At 39.0% G+C, this 22,796-nt stretch overlaps 1 protein-coding gene across 4 annotated transcripts in view; it reads right to left on the bottom strand.

Moving 5' to 3' along the window:
- Positions 1–22,796, bottom strand: part of csmd1 (CUB and Sushi multiple domains 1) — a 1,478,446-nt gene that overhangs the window by 266,415 nt on the left and 1,189,235 nt on the right. For all 4 annotated transcript variants that reach the window (XM_062969106.1, XM_062969107.1, XM_062969108.1 and 1 more), the window contains 2 exons: positions 11,480–11,649; positions 5,264–5,420 (listed from right to left, as the gene is read on the bottom strand). In XM_062969106.1, the coding sequence (XP_062825176.1) occupies positions 5,264–5,420; positions 11,480–11,649 (327 nt within the window). The remainder of the gene's footprint in view (positions 1–5,263; positions 5,421–11,479; positions 11,650–22,796) is intronic.

Here is a 22,796-nt window from a genome sequence, read left to right on the forward strand (position 1 = left end):
ACCCACTGGATTCTCATTGGCATACAAACCACATAGTGCTTTACACAAGTGTGTTTCATACATTCAGTTTTTCCAAAATATAAAACCAGTTTCCCTTCTAAACTACAGACCAGTTTCAAGAAAAGCGAATGGGTAAAGCTAGAGATCAAATTTTCAGTCAAAATTATGGTAATCAAAGTTTAATTTCTCCAATTATGTAACTTGCGGTATCCCCTGAGACCCAAAGCAACCATGTGTAGAATTAAAGGAACAACAATTTTCAGACTCACAGTCCTAGTCTTGTTGCCATGGCATACAGTTGCTAAATGTAGGCCTGGTGGGCTCATGAGCGCCTCATTTTAATGAGATGTAATGGCTAGTAGTACATAGAAAATGCACAACATAGTCCTGTTATGAAAAAGCACTGGAATTCCCCAAGAGGTTCAATTGTATATCTTGAAAGATGAGCTAATCATCTTGTCTATTGCAGTGTTTCTATACTACCATCACACCATATGTCTTAATATTACTGATAAAGAAATGACTATTGTTTGCAATTTTTGGATTTCTTTTTACCCTAAAGATTACATCCTCTAATGGCAAACAAATATCCCAACTGAGAAACCATTTTACAAATCTGATGAAATCGGCTACTGTCAAGGTAGGCTTTCCTTAAATAGACGAAAAAACTCTAGTAGGGCATTAGTAAGAATAGTAGCACATCAGAAGTTTTTGTACAAGCACATTCTTCCCAGTGTTAGCAACTTTAGTGATTATTTGGTTTAGGATATCAGTGAACAACTTCTAGATGTCATGGGGGCTACATACATCTCCTCAAACTTTAGAAGGCCACAGCTGTACCCTGCTGTGAATTATATCTCAAATATTTTACTCTAAAATGCCCCTAATGCTCCCAAAGAAAGACATTTTTACAATATGATGATATGACTTGGATTAATGGGGAAGTGAGAGCCATTTTGTTAGGCCCTTGCCCTTTCTTGCTAATAAAACAGCAAGAGATGGACTGGCTAAGTCTGTAGAAAGAGTTGTCAATGCCTTGGTGAAATGACAAATTCTAGTATGCCTAAAGGAGGATGTTATGAGACCATTCCTGAAACCAATATAATGAACAACTACCAGCCCATTTCAAAAATTCAATTTCTAGGCAAATACTAGAGCATATGGTAGCCTCCCTGCTTCAGAAATTCCTGGATAAAATGGATTGTATATATCTGCTTTCATGCATGGCTACTGAACAAAGACAGTTGGATTGCATTGATGAATTACCTATGCAAAGAACTAAACAGGAGGTGAGGACCCCTAATGGTTTTGCTGGACACCTCAACAGTTTTCAATATCATAAACCATGGTATAATTCTAGGTCACCTTACTATGATGAGCACTGCACTTTTACAAAGACACTATTCTTTCCTGGAAGGCTGAGTCCTGAAAATAGTCTTGGAGAAGTCCTGTTTGACCCCTTGACTTATAGGCTGATTTTTGACATGTGTGGTCCCTTATGGCTTTATTCTTTCCCTGTGCTCTTTTTTCATTTTAATTTTTTTACATGCATTAACAGCTATTACATACATTTCCTCGTACTATTTAACACACATATCAAATGATGAAAAGTTGTCCAAGGTTTTAGAATTCAATCAGTACTATCACTATGCAGATGGCAACGAACTAGGTTATACTCTTTTCAGCCCCATCTACATTGCCATTTAATGTGGTGTAAAGGGTGGATTATCCTGAGGCAGCCAAATGGCACCTGGATGATCATGAACAATTTAAACTTTAACCCAGAGAAGATAATATTGCTCCTGTCCAGTTGAACAGCAGGCCAACGAATAGGAATTCAACCTGCACTGTATAGTATTATATTTGCTATGAAGACAAATGGGAACCTTCTGGATTCTGCTCAGATTTCTGCACTGGCCAGGAGTAATTTTGCAAGGTTAAAATCAATGTGCCTGAAATACCTGCTCCTAGAAATGTCTAATCTGCCCACATCCCTCAGTTTTTGTTTTTATTCAGGCAGGCTTTTAAAGAAGAAGGTTTTTAAGATCAAGTCAGGGAGCACTGTGGTTTTTAGCTTTGAATATGTTTTCATGGATAATTAATGCCTCATTGGAGCAGGGCAAATTTCCACTGTGCCTTAAACAAGCTATAGTGAGGCCAATACTGAAGAAGGTCTCCCTTGACTCGAACATTTTAAGTAACTTCAGACCAATCTCGAACCTTCCTTTCTTGGGCAAGGTTTTGGAGTGGGTGGTTGCCTCTCAACTCCAGGGATTCTTGGATGACACTGATTTTCTGGACCAATCGCAGTCTGGCTTCAGACCTGGGTACAATACCGAGACGGCTTTGGTGGCCTTGGTGGGTGACCTCCGCAGAGAACTGGACAGGAGGAGTGTGACCCTGCTGCTTCTCTTGGACAACTCAGCGGCTTTTGATACCATTGATCATGGTATCCTTCTGGGACAGCTCTCTGGAATTGGCCTTGGGGTCACGGCTTTGCTGTGTCTCCAGTCTTTTCTGGGGGGCCGTTCCCAGTAGGTGAAGCTCAGACCCCTGGCCATTGATCTGTGGGATCCCTCAAGGCTCTATTCTGTCCCCCATGCTCTTTAACATCTACATGAAACCGCTGGGCGAGATCATCCAGAGTTTTGGAGTTCGGTGCCATCTCTATGCAGATGACACCCAACTCTACTACTCTTTTCCACCGAAATCCAAGGAAGCCCCTTGAATACTGGACTAGTGTCTGGCCACTGTGTTAGTCTGGATGAGGTCGAACAAGCTGAAGCTCAATCCCAACAAGACAGAGGTCCTCCAGGTCAGTCGAACATCTAATAGGTGTCAACCTGTGGTCGATGGGGTCGCACTCCTCCTGAAGACACAGGTCCGCAGCTTGGGGGTCCTCCTGGATACTTTATGCTCAGGTGTCGGTGGTGGCTGGGAGAGCCTTTGAACAACTAAAACTCATGCACCAGCTGCGACCATACCTCAGAAGTCGGATCTGGCCATGGTTGTCCATGCCTTGGTTACCTCTAGATTGGATTATTGCAACGCTCTCTATGTGGGACTACCCTTGAAGATGGCCCGGAAACTACAGCTGGTCCAGCACTCGGCAGCCAGATTATTAACTGGACCAAATTACAGGGAGTGGTCTACTCCCCATTCAAGGAGCTCCATTGGCTGCTGTTCATTTTCCGAGCTCAATTCAAGGTGCAGGTTAAAACCTACAAAGCCCTAAACGGTTCAGACCCACTTACCTTCATGACCGCATTTCCCCCTACAAACCTGCATGGCCTCTTCAATCATCTGGGGAGGCCCTCCTCTCACTCCCACCACCTTCACAATCACGGTTGGTGGGGATGAGAGGGCCTCCTCCATGGTGGCCCTCTGGCTCTGGAACTCTCTCCCTAGGGAGATTAGACAAACCCCTACCCTTCTAACTTTTAGGAAGAGCCTAAAAACTTGGCTCTTCCAACAGGCCTTTGGTGAATGATCCTCGCCTTCATGCTAGGGCTCATCTTGGTGATCAATAACATATCTGTTGCATTTTATTCTACTCCTTCAGTTGGAAATATTTCCTATGTTTACCTCATCCCAAGCCCCTTACCAATGATAATAGTTTCTGGTTACTTACTTCTTTCTCTAGATCACGTTCCTCACTGTATGTACTTTTTCAGGCCCAGTTCATTTTTATGAACTTCCTCAAGAGTTTTATCAAACCATGTTTTATTTTTAATGTGATTTTATTATGTTTTAATGATCTGTTTTTATATTGATGTGTTTTATTACAATGTTTGTAACCACCTGGGCATGGCCCTGTGTAAGCCGCCCCGAGTCCCTTTGGGGAGATGGAGGTGGGGTATAAAAATAAAGTAGGTATTATTGTTGTTGTTATTATTATTATTATTATTAATAATAATTTTAACTGCAAATCTTTTAATACCATTGATATTTAATAGTCTAATTATATGATTGTGAACTGTTAGTTGTATCTGTTTATCTTTTGTAACTTACCAGAGAAGGGGGGAGGGATAAAGGAGGTGCTATAAAAGGAGTTCAGGAGCCCTGGTGAGCTTCATGCAAGTCACTGGCTTCCAATGAAATGTTACCAGTCAGCATTGTGAAATATGAAAGATATACCCTCTAATATAATTATAGGATTTCATTTTCATCATATTAACATTGTAAAAATGGGTTATTGATCTGGATGGGAAATGCTCTGCCTTTCCTGAAGAAAATTCATCCCTGGCAGTAAATCACAATTGGCTTTGTAGGGGTACAGTTATCACTTCCACATTAGTGCAAACAATTTCGGGGAACCTTTTTCTGGAAGAACAGTGTAGGAAAAAAGAACTGTTTCTCCCTCTAGCATTTCGGAAGTTAGAAACAGGAGGCAGCAGCTGCTGCACAAAATGCATTTACCTTTTAGAGTTTTGCCATTAGATTGGTGATTACTTTGGATTAAAGCCCAAAGTATTATCATTGTGTTTTTTTTTATTTCTAACATGTTTCCTTGATTATTTCTTATTAAAGGTGGGTTTTTCAATGCTGAGAAAAGTAATAACTTCCGCTCAACCATAAAGCTTTTCAAGAACAAAGCTTAGATCAGTCACTGTTTCACAGGCTAACCTCCCTCGCAGGGATGTTATAAGAATACCTCAAATTCATTACTGAGCCATTTGGAGGAAGAGCAGGATTAAAAGAAATAGTAATTTTGGACTTGGAAATGACAGTAATCCTTTTAAAGGGTGGGGGTGGCAAGCTCAGTGCTTTGTATAGTTTTTCTCATAATACCTAAGCCTAATGTCTCTCAAAATAAGAGAAACACTGCTTTCCTTTTAGCTCTTGATTTGTATACTGTTTTGAATTTTACCAGCAACTTATAGGAGTAGTAAGTTCTATTAATGCAGTGGATGTTTGTTCCAGCAAATAATGACAATGATAATCACCTCAATATCCAATTGTGTGAGATTTAGTTGTGAGAAGCTACTGATTTACTCAACCTTCTTCCATTATTTATTACAGCATCTTCTTTACTTATCCCTACAGTTGTGCTCACAAAATATCCTGAAGGAGAAAATACTACTTTTAAGCACTCCCTCCTTTCCAGCAGTGATAGGAATTAAAATTCAATCTCATAAACACAGTAGGTAGTAAGAACTAATCCTTAGGATTGTGCGTTAAATCATGCTCGGTAAGTAGCATATTTGCTTTACTTTTTTGGTATTTTTACACATGTGCATCTATCATCATGAGGGCTACTTACTTGTATACGTGAGCTGAAATCCTTGGTCTGTGTCTGATCCATTGGTATTAAATTCTATCCATAAGTGATTAGATGTGCTGTTGAGAATGAGCCCGATCAATTCATTTTTTGAGAAAGTCCCCAAAAGACGTGATGAACTGTCTTTTCCATCATATACCTGTTGACAAAATATATTTTTTTACATTAAAATGAAACACAATACACTAAGTAAAATAACTCCAATGCAGAAGACTAAAAATACTTCTTTTCTTGGGACAGTTAATTTCCAAACTGTCCACACTTCCAACTGAAAGATTAAAAAATAATGTCTGGAATATAATGGCCTTGCAACTCATATGAAAGACAATTTTATTTATACACACATGAGATACATTATTTTTGCCACTGTTTTTTAAAAAAAAATGTGAAGCTTATCTGGCATGAAAAAAGTTACTATTTTTTCACGACTCAGTTGCTAGGCATTATATCGCTACAGCCTCTCTTTCCCTCTATAATCCACTTAATAAAGGCTGAAAAGGTTTGTAACATTTCAGTCAAGGTGTCTCTTCTGAAAACACTGATGGGGGGCAAAAATAACCTCTACCATGTGTTCCCTTTTGACTAAATGCATTGAAAAGCAAGAACAGAAGCCACAAAACTAGTGTGTCAATTTTTATTTCGGATTCCAAGCCCGAGGTGGTTTTTGTCTTCAAATAATTTTTAATAAAAAGAAATACACCCATTTGATACCACTTCAGAGCATCTGTTTCCAAGCAAAGAGTGCACAGGTTTATCTTTAGTCCACAATATTGCACTGGGAAGCTTGAATCCACTTTTAATATGGTTGATATTTGACATGCTTCTATAATAGCTGAAGCCACACAGGAATTCTCTTTCATTTTAAAATGGCTCTTGGAACAAAAGAGATCCAGAATAAAAGAATCAAGTTCACATTGACCTGCATATTTCAATAATATACACATTTCCCAAAACACCAGCTACTTCATTTCTCCTGAAAACCTGGCTCTTGTTTCTGATAAGCCCCCTCTGTTGCTCTGGATTATTTTTGCTGGCTACCAAATTCCAAGGATCTCTGGCAACATAAATATTTACACTAGGTCAGATCACCTAACCATTTGCACTAAGGTAGACCTTAGCGTAAATACTTGCACTAGGCTAGATCTTGGCCTAATTTTTTTCATTGGCCAGATATTGACCTAAACATTTCTAATGGATTAGATCTTCACCTAAACCACATCTCTTTTTAGGCCTTTTTGAGTCAAATCATGTTTTATTGATTAGCCCATCGGCCATATCAAAACATTTAACATATAGACATACATACAACATACAAACCGCGCTACAAAAGAAGTTAAAATAAGCAAGCTGTTAATAAGATCCCGTTCAGGTCAAATATCTGCATCACCTCCACAGTTTACCCCAATTGATTTACCCCAAATATGCAATTCTCAGGTGTGTTGCTTTGAATAGGAAAAGGGCTGTTTTGTGTGTTATTTTAGGATTCTGGCCGGCCAACAAAAATGAAATTTTAATATGTGGGTCCCAGTGTGTTTTGTGAATAATGTATGGCCCGAGCATTGGTCTCTCTCTTTCTTATACAACTTACTTACTTACTTACTTACTTAGGCAATCCTTCGTAGTTTGAGGACAATTGTCTTCCATCTTAGGGGTGTGTCCGTAGATGGCTGAAGAGACCTATTCTTGATCTGTATGTTCTCCTGCAATGAGGACATCAGTTTCCAGGTGGAAGGCAGTCCCGGTCAGGGTTGGCTTGATGCTCCTTCCTCTTGGCACGTTTCTCCCTTAAGCCCTCCATTCATGCCTCTTCGAACTCCGCAGCACTGCTGGTCACAGCTGACCTCCAATTAGAGCGTTCAAGGGCCAGGACTTCCCAGTTCTCAATGTCTATGCCACAGTTTTTAAGGTTGGCCTTAAGCCCATATTTAAATCTCTTTTCCTGCCCACCAACATTACGTTTCCTGTTCTTGAGTTCGGAGTAGAGCAACTGCTTTGGGAGATGGTGAACGGGCATTCGGACAACATAGCCAGTCCAGCGGAGTTGATGGCATAGGAGCATTGCTTCAATGCTGGTGGTCTTTGCTTCTTCCAGCACGCTGACATTTGTCCGCCTGTCTTCCCAAGAGATTTGCAGGATTTTTCTGAGGCAACGCTGATGGAAACGCTCCAGGAGTTGGGTATGATGTCTGTAGACCGTCCATGTTTCGCAGGCATACAGCAGGGTTGGGAGGACAATGGCTTTATAAACAAGCACCTTGGTATCTCTACAGATGTCTCGGTCATCAAACACTCTCTGCTTCATTCTGAAAATCCTGCACTCACAGAGCTCAGGCGGTGTTGTAATTCAGTGTCGATGTTGACTTTTGTGGAAAGGTGGCTGCCAAGGTAGCGGAAATGGTCAACATTTTCTAATGTTACACCATTAAGCTGTATTCCTGGCATTGCAGAGGGATTAGCTGGTGCCTGTTGGAAGAGCACTTTGGTTTTCTCGATGTTCAGTGAGAGGCCGAACTTCTCGTATGCTTCTGAGAAGGTGTTTAGAGTGGCTTGTAGGTCTTCTTCTGAGTGCGCACAGACTATGTTGTCGTCGGCACATTGGAGTTCTATAACAGATGTTGTGGTGACCTTGGCTTTGGCTCTCGGTCTGCTGAGGTTAAATAGCTTGCTGTCCGATAGCTGTCCGATAGATGATTTCCACACTGGTGGGAAGCTTCCCATCAACAAGGTGAAGTATCATAGTGATGAAGATGGAAAATAAGGTAGGGGCAATAACACATCCCTGCTTGACACCTGATTCCACCTTAAAAGGGTCACTTTGGGAGCCATTGCTGTCCAAGACTCTTGCCATCATTTCATCATGGAGGAGCCGCAGGATGTTCACAAATTTGTCAGGGCACCCAATTTTTTGGAGGATGGTCCAGAGAGCACTGTGATTCACTGTGTCGAATGCCTTTGCAAGGTCAATGAATGCCATGTACAGAGGTTGATTTTGTTCCCTGCATTTTTCTTGGAGCTGTTGAACAGTGAAGATCATGTCCACTGTTCCTCTGGAGGGACGGAAGCCATTCTGGGATTCTGGGAGGGTGTCTTCTGAGACAGGGAGAAGGCAGTTTGCAAGGATTCTTGTGAGGATTTTCCCAGCAGAGGTTAGAAGGGAGATACCTCGATAGTTCCCGCAGTCTGTTCTGTCCCCTTTCTTGAAAAGGGTGATGATGGTGGCATCCTTGAAGTCTGCTGGGATTTTCTCGGTCACCCACACCTTTTCAATGAGCTGGTGGAGTTGTTGTATCAGCTCAGGTCCACCCGCTTTGAAGATTTCAGCAGGGATCCCATCATGTCCGCTGGTTTTGTTGTTTTCTTGTTGGCTGATGGCATTGCTAACTTCTTCCAAACTAGGCAGTGCTGCAAGCTCATCCCTGGTTTGTTGTTGCGGGATTTGTGAGAGGGTCTCTTCAGCCACATTGGAGCTGCAATTCAGCAGGTTCTGGTAGTGCTCTTTCCAACGTAGTACAATTGATGTTTTGTCCTTCAGAATTTTGGTTCTATCTGATGAGCGTAGGGGCTTTATGCCATAGTTTCTTGGTCTGTAAATGATCTTTGTGGCTTTGAAAAATCCCTTAGCATCATGGGTATCTGCAAGGTGTTGGATTTCTTCAGCCTTCTTTGTCCACCAGATGTTCTTGAGTTCTCTGGTCCTTCTTTGGACCTCAGCTTTTGCACTGGCATAGATCTTTTTCTTGGCAGCACAGTTGGTGTCTCTCTGCCATGTTTGGAAGGCTTTCCTTTTGTTATCAATTAGCTGTTGGATCTCTTTGTCGTTATCATCAAACCAGTCTTGATGTTTCTTAGTTTGGTATCTAATGGTCTCCTCGAAGGCTGTGATGATGGAGGTCTTCAGTTTGTTCCAATGTTCCTCAACATTTTCGGGGGGTTCTGTGGGTAGATGATCTTTGAGTGTTTTGTGAATAATGTATGGCCCGAGGCATTGGTCTCTCTCTTTCTTATACAACTCACAGCCGAACAGTACATGTGCGATATCCTCCACCTCTGATGCTCCACAAATACAAATCATTCGTTGAGTCATTTTTGAGTCAGTTTTTAGAGAGAAAAAGCATGGCATAAATAGAAATAATAATAATAAAAAACATTTCAACTGGACCAGATCTTGGCCTAAATACTTGCACTGAGCTAGGTTTTGGCCTGAATACTAGGCCAGAACTTGTCCTAGATATTTGTACTGACCAGTGCAAATATTTAGGCCAGTTCCTTTCCTACATTCTTAACCATTTGAGACAGTGATAGTAAATCATTAAAAGCAGTATTGTTTATCTTATCTATCTATCGGCTCTCCCTTCACTAACCCCTTTTCTGAGATGAACCAGTTTGTTCTCAATAGCTGGAACATTCACAATGTGATATTTAATATTTACTGGTATTATTAAACTCTGGACAATGTGTACTTTTATTTAAATAAAATCAATAAAATATAATCTGCTTGTCTGGAAAAAACCCTCCATCCCACCCCTCAAAGCAGCAATCACAATTAAATCTTAGATACATAAAATTCCAAAACAGCCACAAGAGAATAAAAACAGACAGGCATTGCAGGTAAAATAAAAATATAATAGATACAATACATCACATATATCTATCTGCAGTTCCTTCTGCCACAGCCATCTAGAAAGAGAACCGTGGGAATGAATTATCAACTGACAAGACTAAGAAAACTTAATGAAACCATTGACCTTTGCTGTCAATCCAGACCATGAATGCATAGCCATGATATACTCTCTGATCCTAGAAAACATCTAGGACCCAGATGCTATCAGTGGCTGCTATGGTTCAAACGAGAGGGAAATGCACATATGAACAAACTGATCTTCAGCCAGCTGTGATGAAAACGTGGTATACAAAAATAAATATATTGCCAAGAATTGACAATTCTGTCTCCATCAGAATACTTCCTTGACTTAGAATGGCTCACTATAACTACATCTTCTAAAGTAAAGGTCTTCGCAGTTTAACCTCAAGTCAGTTACTTTTAAATTTGAATGTGTACAGCTTTAACTTCTCATCTTTTGATTTTTATTTCTCCAGATTTAACAGTGAGTTGCCCAGTATTTTATCCTCAAATGTTTTACACCTCGATCACATTACCTCTTAGCTCATTTCCACCCCCACCCCCAATAAACCCTCTCCCTGCCATATATCTTTTCAGTAGTCTTGTGCTTTTGTATAGAATTGCTATCAATTTCTGTTTGTTTCATTCATATTACCTCGTTTTTATTTTTGAGCGCGCTGCTTCTGGAAATGGATCTGATTTTTTCCAAATTAGCTGTCTCCTTTTTTCGTCCAAATGAAAGAACATTTTGTACCATTGGCCAACATGGAGAGCTTCCCACACTCCCCTTCCCCTCAGCTTTAGGGCTAGGGTGTCTCACCATTTCACTGATCCTCAGGCTCTCTCCAGCATTCATTTGAGTTGTTAGGTTTGGTGGGATAAACCCCTGTCTCTGAATCCCAATAGGAAAAATAAGTCTGTAGCTCATTTATGCTGTTTTGGCAACCTTTGGCTGTTCTTAAGGCTCCATTATCTTTTTAAAATGGTAGCAAGCCCCCCCCCCCCGTACTTTTCAGCATAGAGTAACTTGGAAAGAGGCTCTCTTTAAGAGAGAGAGGGTGTGGCCTGAAGGCCCAAACCTCAGTGACTCCAGGACTTGCAGCTGAGAACTGAGTGCCAAGTGGAGCACAGAGCAGCTTTTACTAGGCACTTGGCACTCAGCGCTCGCCTGCAAGTACTCGCCTGAAAGCCCTCATTCTTGCACATTATAAATTAGATCCTAGTCAAAACAACAGTATGGAGTATTAATTGCATTCAAATCCTACTTTTCCTTCATGCACCATCCTATTTCCCTGTTTCTTGTTCCCACAAAAACCCTGCAAAGTGGATTGCTGAGTTATAGTGACACATCCAAGGTCACTCAGTGAGCTTCAAAGCAGTATGATGCACAAAGTCCCTGTTCTCAATCAGAGCAAGGAAGATTGGTTATGTATACAAAAAGGAAGTACTTTGCTTTAGATATATCTATTTCCTCCTATCTATCCCTTGCTGTTGTTGTGTGCCTTCAGTTGTTTCCAATTCATAAGAACCATTAGGAAAACCTATTGGTTGGCGTGTGGGTGCATGTTCACATTTACCTTAACAGTATCTCCTTCATAAAGCTGAAATGTTCTAGCTCTCAGGTGGATGCCTTTCCCAGGTTCAATTTCAATTTTATAGATGCATTCATGGTTGTTGTCATAATTAGATGGAAAATTTGGTGACAGCAGTGTTCCTTCATTTCCAGACACGCTTGCACCACATTCAGCTAAAGAAAAGAAGAAATATTTTAAATAACGTTTATGTGGTTCAAAGGAGCTATAATATTTGTGATTATTTTCAGACTGCATGATCCCTCTCCCAATATATAAGCAAAAAAGTATGTCACACTGCTACTTTACAAGCTAAAAATGTCTTTATAACAAAATGCACTTTTTCATATCTTGCTATTATTTTGTCTTTAACAATGGCCTTTAGACTAAGAGCTACTGGGTCATTGTATCAAGACGAACAATATCTCCATCTCAGACTTTTCAATTGCATTTTCATTTCCCACAGCTCTGTTACGTTTGGAGCTATCCTCACCTTTACCCATGAAATAATCCAAAATATTCTGTACTCAAAAGGAAAAGCCAATGTCTACTGACATACAAATGTCTCTTCAAGTCTCAGGGCATTTTTGCCTGCATACAATTGCAAACAATGGGTAAAAGTGACTTCTCTCTGATAAGTTCCCAAGGAAATGCCTGACGGCAAACAGGAGAAAAGCTTCCTTGAAGAAATACTGCAAGCAAACGAGAGATAATGTTCTGTATTAATAGCCTAAGTTCATTTGAATTACTTCCATGTAATGTGCTTAAAGTATGTGATGATTTAATCCAACCAGCTAGCCAGCTTGTACTAATATTTATCATTGTTATACCTCCACAGTGAATTTCTAACCTGCAATCATTTGATTATACAACACACACAAGGGTACTTAACCTAACTGTGCATATTCATTTTGACAAGAGAAATGTAAAGAGCTGAATGTATTTCCATTAACCAGTGTCATGGTTGAAATCCTCTTCTTTTTTCATGGAAGGAGAGCAGAAAAATGAGTTCATGTATGGGTCTGTCTAGTAGTTACTACTCTTAACAAAGCAAATATATGGAAATTGGTAGTTGTTAGGAATCTGTGGAAGAGGAACTGACATTTGTTGCTTCCCTCAGTTAAACCAGTCAGATGGCAGGGACTTTTTTAATGGCACAATTTTGGTCTATTTCTCTGCCCTTTTTTTGCTCCTCCTATCTTTTTCCTTTGTCCTGGTGATGATGAAAGTAATTGCAAGAACACCAGGATTATTCTGGACTGGAATCAAGAGATTGGTTAGTTGTAGTGCATTTTGAATTCAAAAATGTTGTCATTTTGTTGCAGTACCCACAACAAATATGGAGCTTTCCATCCACAATCAAGGACACATCTGCACTAACCACTTATCCCAAATGGTGGGTGAATCAGCTCTGTGGAGGCTAAACAATGCACTGAGATGATCCAAGTTAACATGTGTCACGGCCATCTTAATGCAACCTTGAAACACATTAAACAAAGACACGGGTTACTCTGAATTCTCCTTGAGAATCTGGAGCAAACTGTAACTTTGGGCCCATGTAAACAGTTGAGCCAATTCCAAGATGGAAAAGGGTGCTACTGTTTACATGGCCATTCCCTATTCCCCAGGCTTTGTTGACTCAGGGACATGGGTTGGCATTATTACTGTATTATTATTGTATTTATTTAAATCCCACTTTACTCTCTTAAAGTGGAACTCAACATCCCCCTCCTTTTGTCTTCTTCATGGCTCATGTCACATGGAGTGATGTTGGCAAGGCTGATAAGGCAATTGAAGAATTGGGTGAGGGAAGAAGAGAGGGAGAGTCCTCCTCTCTTCCCTTGCACATTTCTGTGGCTCTCTGATCAACATCACTCCAGGCAACAGGAGACCAACACTGTCAACTGGCTGTCAAGTTGAGGAGAACAAGAAGGTGGCCATCTAGTGCCATCAAACCCTGGGATAAGTGGTCAATCTAGAGCTGTCCCAGGAGGTATCCAGTCAGGAATTATTTCCTGAAAGCATCAATGGAATCATAAGATTTGTCATTTAGGGTCCACAAATCTCAAAATTCCATATGATGTGGCCATGATGGTACAAATGGAATATAAAATTAAAGAACCCCTAGAAAGGAAAGCCCACAACATCATGAGGTCCCAGGATACCTTCAGATTGAATCTTGGGCTTTCTCTACATAACCCCCAACTCCACCACTACCAGTTTTATCTTTACTACCTTAAACAAATCCCTTTAAAATGGACTGTCTCTTGCTGGGATGAGAGTTTAGAACTGTTTTTTGTTTGTTTGTTTGTTTTACAAAATTCTAACAGAATGTCAAGCACTCCCTTCTAATCTCTTCTCAAATCCATTTGAGTCACTTTTCTTTAAAAAGTAAGGGGGAAGAGAGAAGGATTTTGATGTAAGACAGTTAATACTAGGCCAAGTTTCCAACATGGAGACAGGGGAAACCAGGGACAGGGGAAGCCAGGACCCAAATGCCTGTTCAGCCACGAAAACTCACTGGGTGACCCTGTTCAAGTCACACTCCCTCAGCATTAAGGAAAATCATAAGCAAACCTCTAATAAAATTTTGCCAAAAATCCCTATGATCAACTTGGCCCAATCCAAATAATATTTTGAAGCACACAACAACAGTGGTAAATCTACCAAAGAAAGATACACAGACAGAAAGAAAAAAGAAATAATGTTAATTATCATATGGATGAATTTCCATTGGTAAAGTGGGATCCCACAAGTGCCTTGCCACTATTTGTGGGTTGGCCGTTTCTAAAAGTTATTGAATTTGTTTTCACATAATGCTGTAGGTTATAATTAAAGAGAACCATTATTAAACCCCACACTTCTAATTTTCCATGGAGTCTTGAAACCATAATGATCTACATTTGTGAAGATTTCCCACATAATTCACTAGCTAACTGTATCAGACAGAATTGCTTCACATTTAAGTAAATACAGTCAAACAGTGATTTCAATAATTAACATTACTCCTACAATAAGAAGTAATTGCAATAAAAAGGAAGTCTTTTTTATTTCTACTCCTTGTGTGCCTCAAGTCATTTCTGATTTATGGTGACTCTAAAGCAGTGGTTCCCAACCTGTGCTCCATGGGGCCCTAAGGGCTCTGTATGCATTTTCAAGGTGTTCTGTGACCATTCCGGGATAATAAAATAAGGGAAAAAATGAATGAAATTAAATAATAAGAAACAAAAAGTAGAATCAAAATAATTAAACTGGAAATTACATTCTTAACAGAAATGTACCAATTTGAATTTGCCACTGTGCAAAAAAAAAAAAAAAAAGGAATCACAGGTGTCTCATTAAACATTTACACTTTATTTCATATTATGACCTAACTTAGGCCTATTGTTGCACTACAATGCACTCTATTTCTGTTGTAGCGCACATAGTTTGATTTATTGAAATTTGGGGGGAAATTATGTATGGCCAAGTTTGACAATATCATGTGTATTAGTGGTAGTTGAGAATAAATTGCAACATTATGGTAAAATTCAAAGTTTTAAAAATACAATTGCATTGCATGGATGTTGTACAATTGTTTAGATATCTGTTTATTTTACATTCCCTTATTATCTATCCCTACCATAACACTACTATTAAACACCATTAACTTCTAAGGCATAGGGTAGGCCTAAGGGGTCCTGCCACAAGAAACTGTTTCTAAAAAGGGCTTCACAAATAAAAAAGGTTGGGAACCACTGCTCTGAGGCTTTTCTTGGCAAGGAGTTTTCTTAGCAAGATTTGTTCAGAGGAGTTTGTATTAGATTGCTTTGTGGCTGAAAGAATGTGATTTGCCTAGAATCACCCAGTGGTTTTCTATGGTTGAGCCTGGATTCAAACCCCTGGTCTCCATAGTTGTAGTCCAATGTTCAAACCGTTACACCACACTGATCACCCACCCTTTTATTTATCATACTTATAGTTCTAACAATTTACTGAGAAGACCGGGTATTTATGGCTAAAAAAGAAGGAAATGGGCAAAGTAAACAGGAACAGTTAAAATGCTTAACATGAACAGGCTAGAAATGCATAAACACAGTGGGGAATTTGTTCTGTAGCTAAAATCACTATGTTAATATTTTGTTCAAGTAAAACTAAATGAAAGGATATAAACATGCAAAAGCACAAAGACAGTTCTACCTTTGGAAATATTCCCCAGAGACCGCAGTGTGCTAATGTGTTTGAAATGATTCTGTGGTCTTAAATAATATTTGTAAAAGAAGAAACCAGCATGATATTCTTGAGTGAGACTGAGGAGAGATCTACCCATTCTTATCAGACAGAGGACGCATTCTGCTTTTGATGTGGTTTTATTTATTTATTTCATTTTAAAAAGCGAGTGATTCATAAAATCCTACATCAAAAGAGGGCTTGATTCTAAATGAATTGGTCTGTAGGCTAAAAGTATGATATTGGAATTAAATTATTGCTTAGTAGTTCAAATACTCCATCAAAGTCATAACTCATTCCTTATTTTCACAGGCTGGATTTGCTAGGCCCAACTATATTCAAAGCCATATATTTTTAAATGGTTGAATCATAGAAACCTAAAGCATCTGTATAGGTGCCACTTTTGACAATATGAGTTCCTTACCTGGTTTAACAGAAGTTTTTAAATGACCTAGGCTTACATATCTTTATTTAAACCAGGAATTAAGAATGCCAGGTAGAGTTCAGTTATGGTCAAATATCAACTTACATTATCTTCCATAGTTTCAGCTCTGATACTGAGACAGATTAGAAATTTAGAAAATTGTAGTTATTATTAGGCCTCTCAGAAGATTCCAACCCATATACAGTAAGACATTTTATTTTATGTGCATTTTAAAATGGTAATTAGACAGAAAGGCCATATCTTAAGAGGAACACAAAGACAGAGTACTAGCCAGTGGATGGGGGCTTAAGTGGAGAACTACATCTTCTACTACCATGCCTTTACCCACTGTTGTGTATCCTAAAAATCCAACTGGCTCAGAAAATAAAATATACCAAAATTCCACTCTACTTCCTGGGTCTAAGGACACTCAAAATATAGCAAAATTACTGCTCTCAACTAGTGTTTGCAATTTCAAAGTGATTTTTGTTTAAAATGGGGATGTGGATTTTGGAGGATATGACAAAATGGGGCATGTTTTTCTCACCCCATATGGACTATATCTATATCACAAGGACCTAAAACAAAGCAAAGTTACAGATTTTCTATAAAAACCAATAAGTCCTGAGCTAGGGCTTGGGTAGGTCAGAAATCAAGAAACAATGGGAAGGGGTAGGGATGCAATCTCTTTGTTTTCAAGCATGTTCTCTAAGATGTGTTGTAGGAATTTCAAAGATTTGCGTATCTAGTGGAAAAACTCTTCTGTTTAAAATATCAGTTTAATAATAATAATAATAATAATAATAATAATAATAATAATAATAATAATAAAAGGCCACCCTACTGGGATCTGCACGCATCATCCGAAAATACATCACACAGACCTAGACACTTGGGAAGTGTTTGACTTGTGATTTTGTGATACGAAATCCAGCATATCTATCTTGTTTGCTGTGTCATAATAAAATAATAATAATAATAATAATAATAATAATAATAATAATAATAATAATAATTTTATTTCTTACCCACCTCTCCTCATGTCTCGAGGCGGGTTACAACATTGCTAAAACACACAATCCTCTTAAAACATTCTGTAAAATACACATATTAAAACATATTTCTACAAAATACATATTAAAATACACAGAACAAAGACTAAACATAAGATGCAAAGTTTAAATTTTGTCATTAAAACTAGCTGGGTAGGCCTATTGGAAGAGACAGGTCTTCAAATGTGTTTGTCATTCTGACAGCTGAACTAGCTGTAAGAGCTCTTCCTGGCAGGTTGTTCCACAGTCCTGGGGCAGCCTATAAAAAGGTCCTCTGGGAGGTGGTTGCCAGTTGGGTTCTGGCTGGCTGGAGTAGACACCCCCCCAAGAGGGCCTCAGTGTTTGGGGCAGATTCTATGGGAGAAGGTGATCCAGTAGGTAACCTGGACCCAAAACATGTAGGGCTTTAAAGGTCAAGACCAACACTTTGTACTTTGCCTGGAACCTAATTGACAGCCAGTTGAGTGACATTAGGACAGGTGGATGTTCTTGTAACCAATCTGGCTATCATATTTTGAACCAACTGGGTTTCCAAACTTGGTACAAAGGTAGCCCAATGTAAAGCACATTGCAGAGCTCCAACCTTGAGGTTACTCAAAAAGTTATTGTTTTTTGTTTTTTGTCTTTGCCAACTAAATTTAGGATATTTCAGCCAAAAGTGCAGATATTAATTCTAAAAGAAACTATATTCCTGCATTCTGGGAGAAAAACAATAATACAGGCATATATTTCACAACAGGAAAATAGGAGTTACAGGATGCCAAAACATTTTTATCAGTGGCCTTAATAAACTATATCTTGATTGAATTTAGTATTTTTCTATCTCACCAATATCTAAATTTAGCTTGACAATAATAAAATCAGTATATAAACACCAACTTCTTTCAGTAAGCAAAATGTAAAACCAATGTAATTATGAAATTTTATGATATTGAAACTATTTCTTCAAAGCAATAGGTCATTTTTGTTTTGTGATGCTGTAGATAATGGTCTGCAAGACCCTTTAAAAAGTCAAACAGAGGAGAGGTCAGAGAATTTTTATTCATAATAGAGAACAGCTGATTTCTATCAGAAATTCAAATTAAATAAGTTCTGTCAAGAGAAATGTGCACCTTTATAATGCCTCATTCATCTGTCTGATATTTGGAACAAAGCCTTTTGTATGGCTTTTATAGACCTTTTCATTATCTTTTTAATAAAATAGCCCACAAATAAACATTTGTATAGAAATACCTAACAATTCATACAATAAATTTTAAGGCTGAATAATAAGGTCTAAACAATATTAATTTCCTACATGGAGACAAAAAAAGAAAATAGTACAACCAAAAAACCTCACACATATTTCCATGAAAAAAAGAAGAAGAAGAAGAAGAAGCAGCAGCAGCAAGGTTTTTATAGTTGTTTCCATGCACATATGCATAAATGCACACCTTTAAGTCACCTGTAGACATGCTAGTTCCAAAGGTGCTACAAGATCACTTTATATCTTTTTGACTTGTGATTACTCCATGATTTTTCCCTTTAGGGCAGAGCTTTCCAAACTATGCTTCCTGACATACTAATATGTTGATTGTTGTGTTTAGGTGAGACATGAGACATGATGTGTTCCCATTCATTTTGTTTATTACAATATATGTATGTGTCTGTATCTCTTATAAAGGAAAATCAGTAAAAGAAAACATTTCTCAAACTAAGGTCCTGCAGAATCCAGGAAAAAATCTATAAATAAATGTGTGAAGAAAATGTTTTCCTCAAAAGTTGCTGTAGTTTGTTACTACTTACTATGCAATCATGTATGCATAATAATAAGTTAGGATTCCCTGACCTGTCCTGGCTTTATGTGACTGAACATCATACTACTGTCCACTACCAGTTTTATCCTTTTGAGTAAACAGGCAAAATTTTCCTGGTAAGAAATATCATTCCTGGCTTGTTGCTTCTATGCTGCTGCTCAGTCATTTAGTCGTCTCCGACTCTTTGTGACCTCATGGACCAGTCCACGCCAGAGCCCCCTGTCGGCCGTCATCGCCCGCAGTTCCTTCAAGGTCAAGCCAGTCACTTCAAGGATATTGTCCATCCATCTTGCCCTTGGTCAGCCTCTCTTCCTTCGCTCAACCTTCCTTATGGTCCAGCGCTCGCATCCATAGATTACTATGGGGAATACCATTGCTTTGACTATGCGGACTTTCGTTGCCAGTGTGATCTCTCTGCTCTTCACTATTTTGTCAAGGTTGGCCATTGCTCTCCTCCCAAGAAGTAAATGTCTTCTGATTTCCTGGCTTCTATAAAAGTTGGGTATTTTAAAAAGCAAATAAGAAACCCTAGGATGCTGTTTGGCATGGCTGAGAACAGAAAACCAAGATCCCAGATCCAAACATTTCATGGTGCAGAAGAGATGGGGAAAACATCTACACTGACCATTTAATGATGTTTGAAGGCAGCTTGACAGCACAATGTTTAGATTATGCATGACATGAACATAGGCAGCAATGTGCATTAAGGGCTTTAAACCAGGAAAAATAACAAAGTTAGAGGATATTCCAAAATAAAGCTACAGTAGAGTCTCACTTATCCAACTTTCTGGATTACCCAGCGCATTTTTGTAGTCAATATTTTCAATACATCGTGATATTTTGGTGCTAAATTCGTAAATACAGTAATTACTACATAGCATTACTGCGTATTGAACTACTTTTTATGTCAAATTTGTTGTCTAACATGATGTTTTGGTGCTTCATTTGTAAAATCATAATCTAACTTGATGTTTAATAGGCTTTTCCTTAATCCCTCATTATCCAACATATTCACTTATCCAATATTCTGCCAGGCTGTTTATGTTGGATAAGTGAGACTCTACTGTATTTTGTAAACTACATTGCATGGCAAAACTGATTAAGAGATGGATGCTCCAGCAAACTTTCCAATTTATCCATGGCTGTGAAACTCAGTATACTGCAGAATCTGGAACCGGGACAAAACCAATCTTTGTGGTGCATATAAGTGATGTCCAGGCTGCGACACAGTTCCAGGGCTTTGTGTGTAATCAGCTCCATGTTGAAATAGCTTCCGTTCTCTGCCAGTTTCATCCTACCTTAAGTGGTCAGTATAGATGTGTCCAAAAACTCATGGGTACCTAATGAGTGGTTGCATTAGGTACTTACACCAACTTTTGCAAAGCTCTCACTCAAGGCTTGTCTACACTGGCAAAACAATTCAGAACAAAGTGTCCATGCAACAAGCACCCTTCTTCATGCTGGCTGTGATCTAAGTTATGTGAGATTGCTTGCATGGACTGAAAGTGTACATGTCATTTGCTTCTAACATTCAACTGTAACATTTTCCTGATTTTGTACACTAGTTGAGGTTTCCTATTTTGACAACGTGCAATCTCAACAGTTAAATATAAGTAGTATAATTAGCACTATTTTTCTTCCTTCCTTTGTTTTCGTTACCAGCAGTGTGGTTGTGCTATAACAAGGACAGAGAAAACATGGCAATTTGATTTCTCATGATCCTCAGTTCTATATATGCAACACATTTTTTTTTGTTTTTGGTAGATCTAAACATCTTCCCCTCTGCCTTTTGACTAGAGTATACTTGCAGCTAAATGTAATGTTTGTCTGCAGTGCAATAATCTGATTTTCTTTAATTGTCAAAGAGCTTAATAATATCTTGATAAACCTAACATGAAGACAGATTAATAGTTTTAATAATGCTAAATTAATAGAGTAATATCTACAGTCTGAACTGAGAAACAAGGAACTACTGTTTAGCTTATTTGAAGGGTAGTTTATTCTCTGGCCTTTAAATTGCCAAAATTACCGAAAGACTAGAAAATACTAGACTTGTGCACAGATTTGTTTTGGCTGTTTGCCTTCAGTTTCTTCGGATGCCCGTAATAGCAAGGGCTCCACCACCATGTTTTTCCGGCTGAGCCATACCATGTGGCTGCTGGTCGCAGCTCCTTTTGCTCTATTCGGGAGCACACGGCACATGAAGAGGCTGCCACGTGCTCGCATGGTGTTTCCCTGTGACTCCTGCCTGTTGGGCCAATCAGAATAGAAAAAGCAGCCATGATGCATCTTATGCAAACTATGTCTAATTAATGGGGAGAGCGCCTTCATTGCTCAGTTGCATCTTAGCTCTAGAGAGAAGTGCTTCAGTCAAATTGTCTTGCCACTCGCTCTCAGCTTTAGCTTTTGGCTTGGCTTAGCTTGGCTTGGCCTCTCTCTAGCATTGAATCTTTTTGATTTTCCTTTATTTTCTGGATTCTTTATTTAGTGGGACTGGCAGTTAGAAAGTGCAGGGGGGTAAGTGGGTGTGCAACATTTGTGGGTGTGCTTTTCTTTTAAGGTGGCTCTGAGCTTTGAGTCACCCTTTAGCTCCTACTAAAGCCTTTAGCTTTTTCTCTTATCTCTTCTCCCTCCTCTTTCAGGAAGTAGTACAGTAGAGTCTCACTTATCCAAGCTAAACGGGCCGGCAGAAGCTTGGATAAGCGAATATCTTGGATAATAAGGAGGGATTAAGGAAAAGCCTATTAAACATCAAATTAGGTTATGATTTTACAAATTAAGGACAAAAACTTCATGTTATACAACAAATTTGACAGAAAAAGTAGTTCAATACACAGTAATGTTATGTTGTAATTACTGTATTTACGAATTTAGCACCAAAATATCACGGTGTATTGAAAACATTGACTACAAAAATGACTTGGATTATCCAGAGGCTTGGATAAGCGAGGCTTGGATAAGTGAAACTCTACTGTACTTTTAAAAGATTATTGTTATTAATAATTATAGGAATACCAGAAAACAGCAAAGCCTCGTTCTCAGAAAAATTACTTACCTACCTACCTTCCTAAATTTACCACCAATACCTAATTATTTTGGATCATAGAGGAGTATTTTTTATAATAAGGGAACAAGCTGCTTATTTGTGGATAGTGGGCTGCTGGCCTCTTCCAGTATGTTGTGAGAACAAGAAATGCAAAAGCTTTGGATGAATTTCTTGTTTTTTATTAGTAAAGGCAATGTAATAGTGGGTTGTGTGATGTGCATTTTTGACATTTGGCAGGAAGGAATGGTGCTCTGCTGCTGCTCCTGGAGAGGTTCCAGGGTGGGACCAGCAGGAGATAGATAGATAGATAGATAGATAGATAGATAGATAGATAGATAGATAGATAGATAGATAGATAGATATATCAGGGGATAACCCAAAGGTTATGAAACTTGGTAGTCCAGCAGTGGTAGATGTGTTTTCCAAGTGTGGCCATATTCATCCCAATAGCCCTAAAAATGATGGAAAGGAGAGCCCATGGAGCCCCACCCCAATTGCTGCCAATGGACTGGATTTTCTGGTTGCACACAAAAACAAATACATGGGTCCCCCGAAATCTGGATAGCAAAAATGGCTCGAGGTTCAGCTGAAATGCACAAGCCTAGAAAATACTCTGCTACACCCCTCAGAATTGTTTATTATTCAGGCCAGTGTTTGGCTTGATGGTGTTTACACTGTGTTATTTTTTGTGCTGCCTGTGTTGTTTATTATAATGTTGTTTTTATTAATTCTATGCTATATTTAACTGTGTTGTTCGGTTTGTCCCTATGTGAGCCGCTCCGAAACCTCTTGAGGA

Source organism: Anolis carolinensis, chromosome 1 (genome assembly GCF_035594765.1).
Source record: "Anolis carolinensis isolate JA03-04 chromosome 1, rAnoCar3.1.pri, whole genome shotgun sequence".
In the NCBI taxonomy this organism is placed as follows: Eukaryota; Metazoa; Chordata; class Lepidosauria; order Squamata; family Dactyloidae; genus Anolis; species Anolis carolinensis.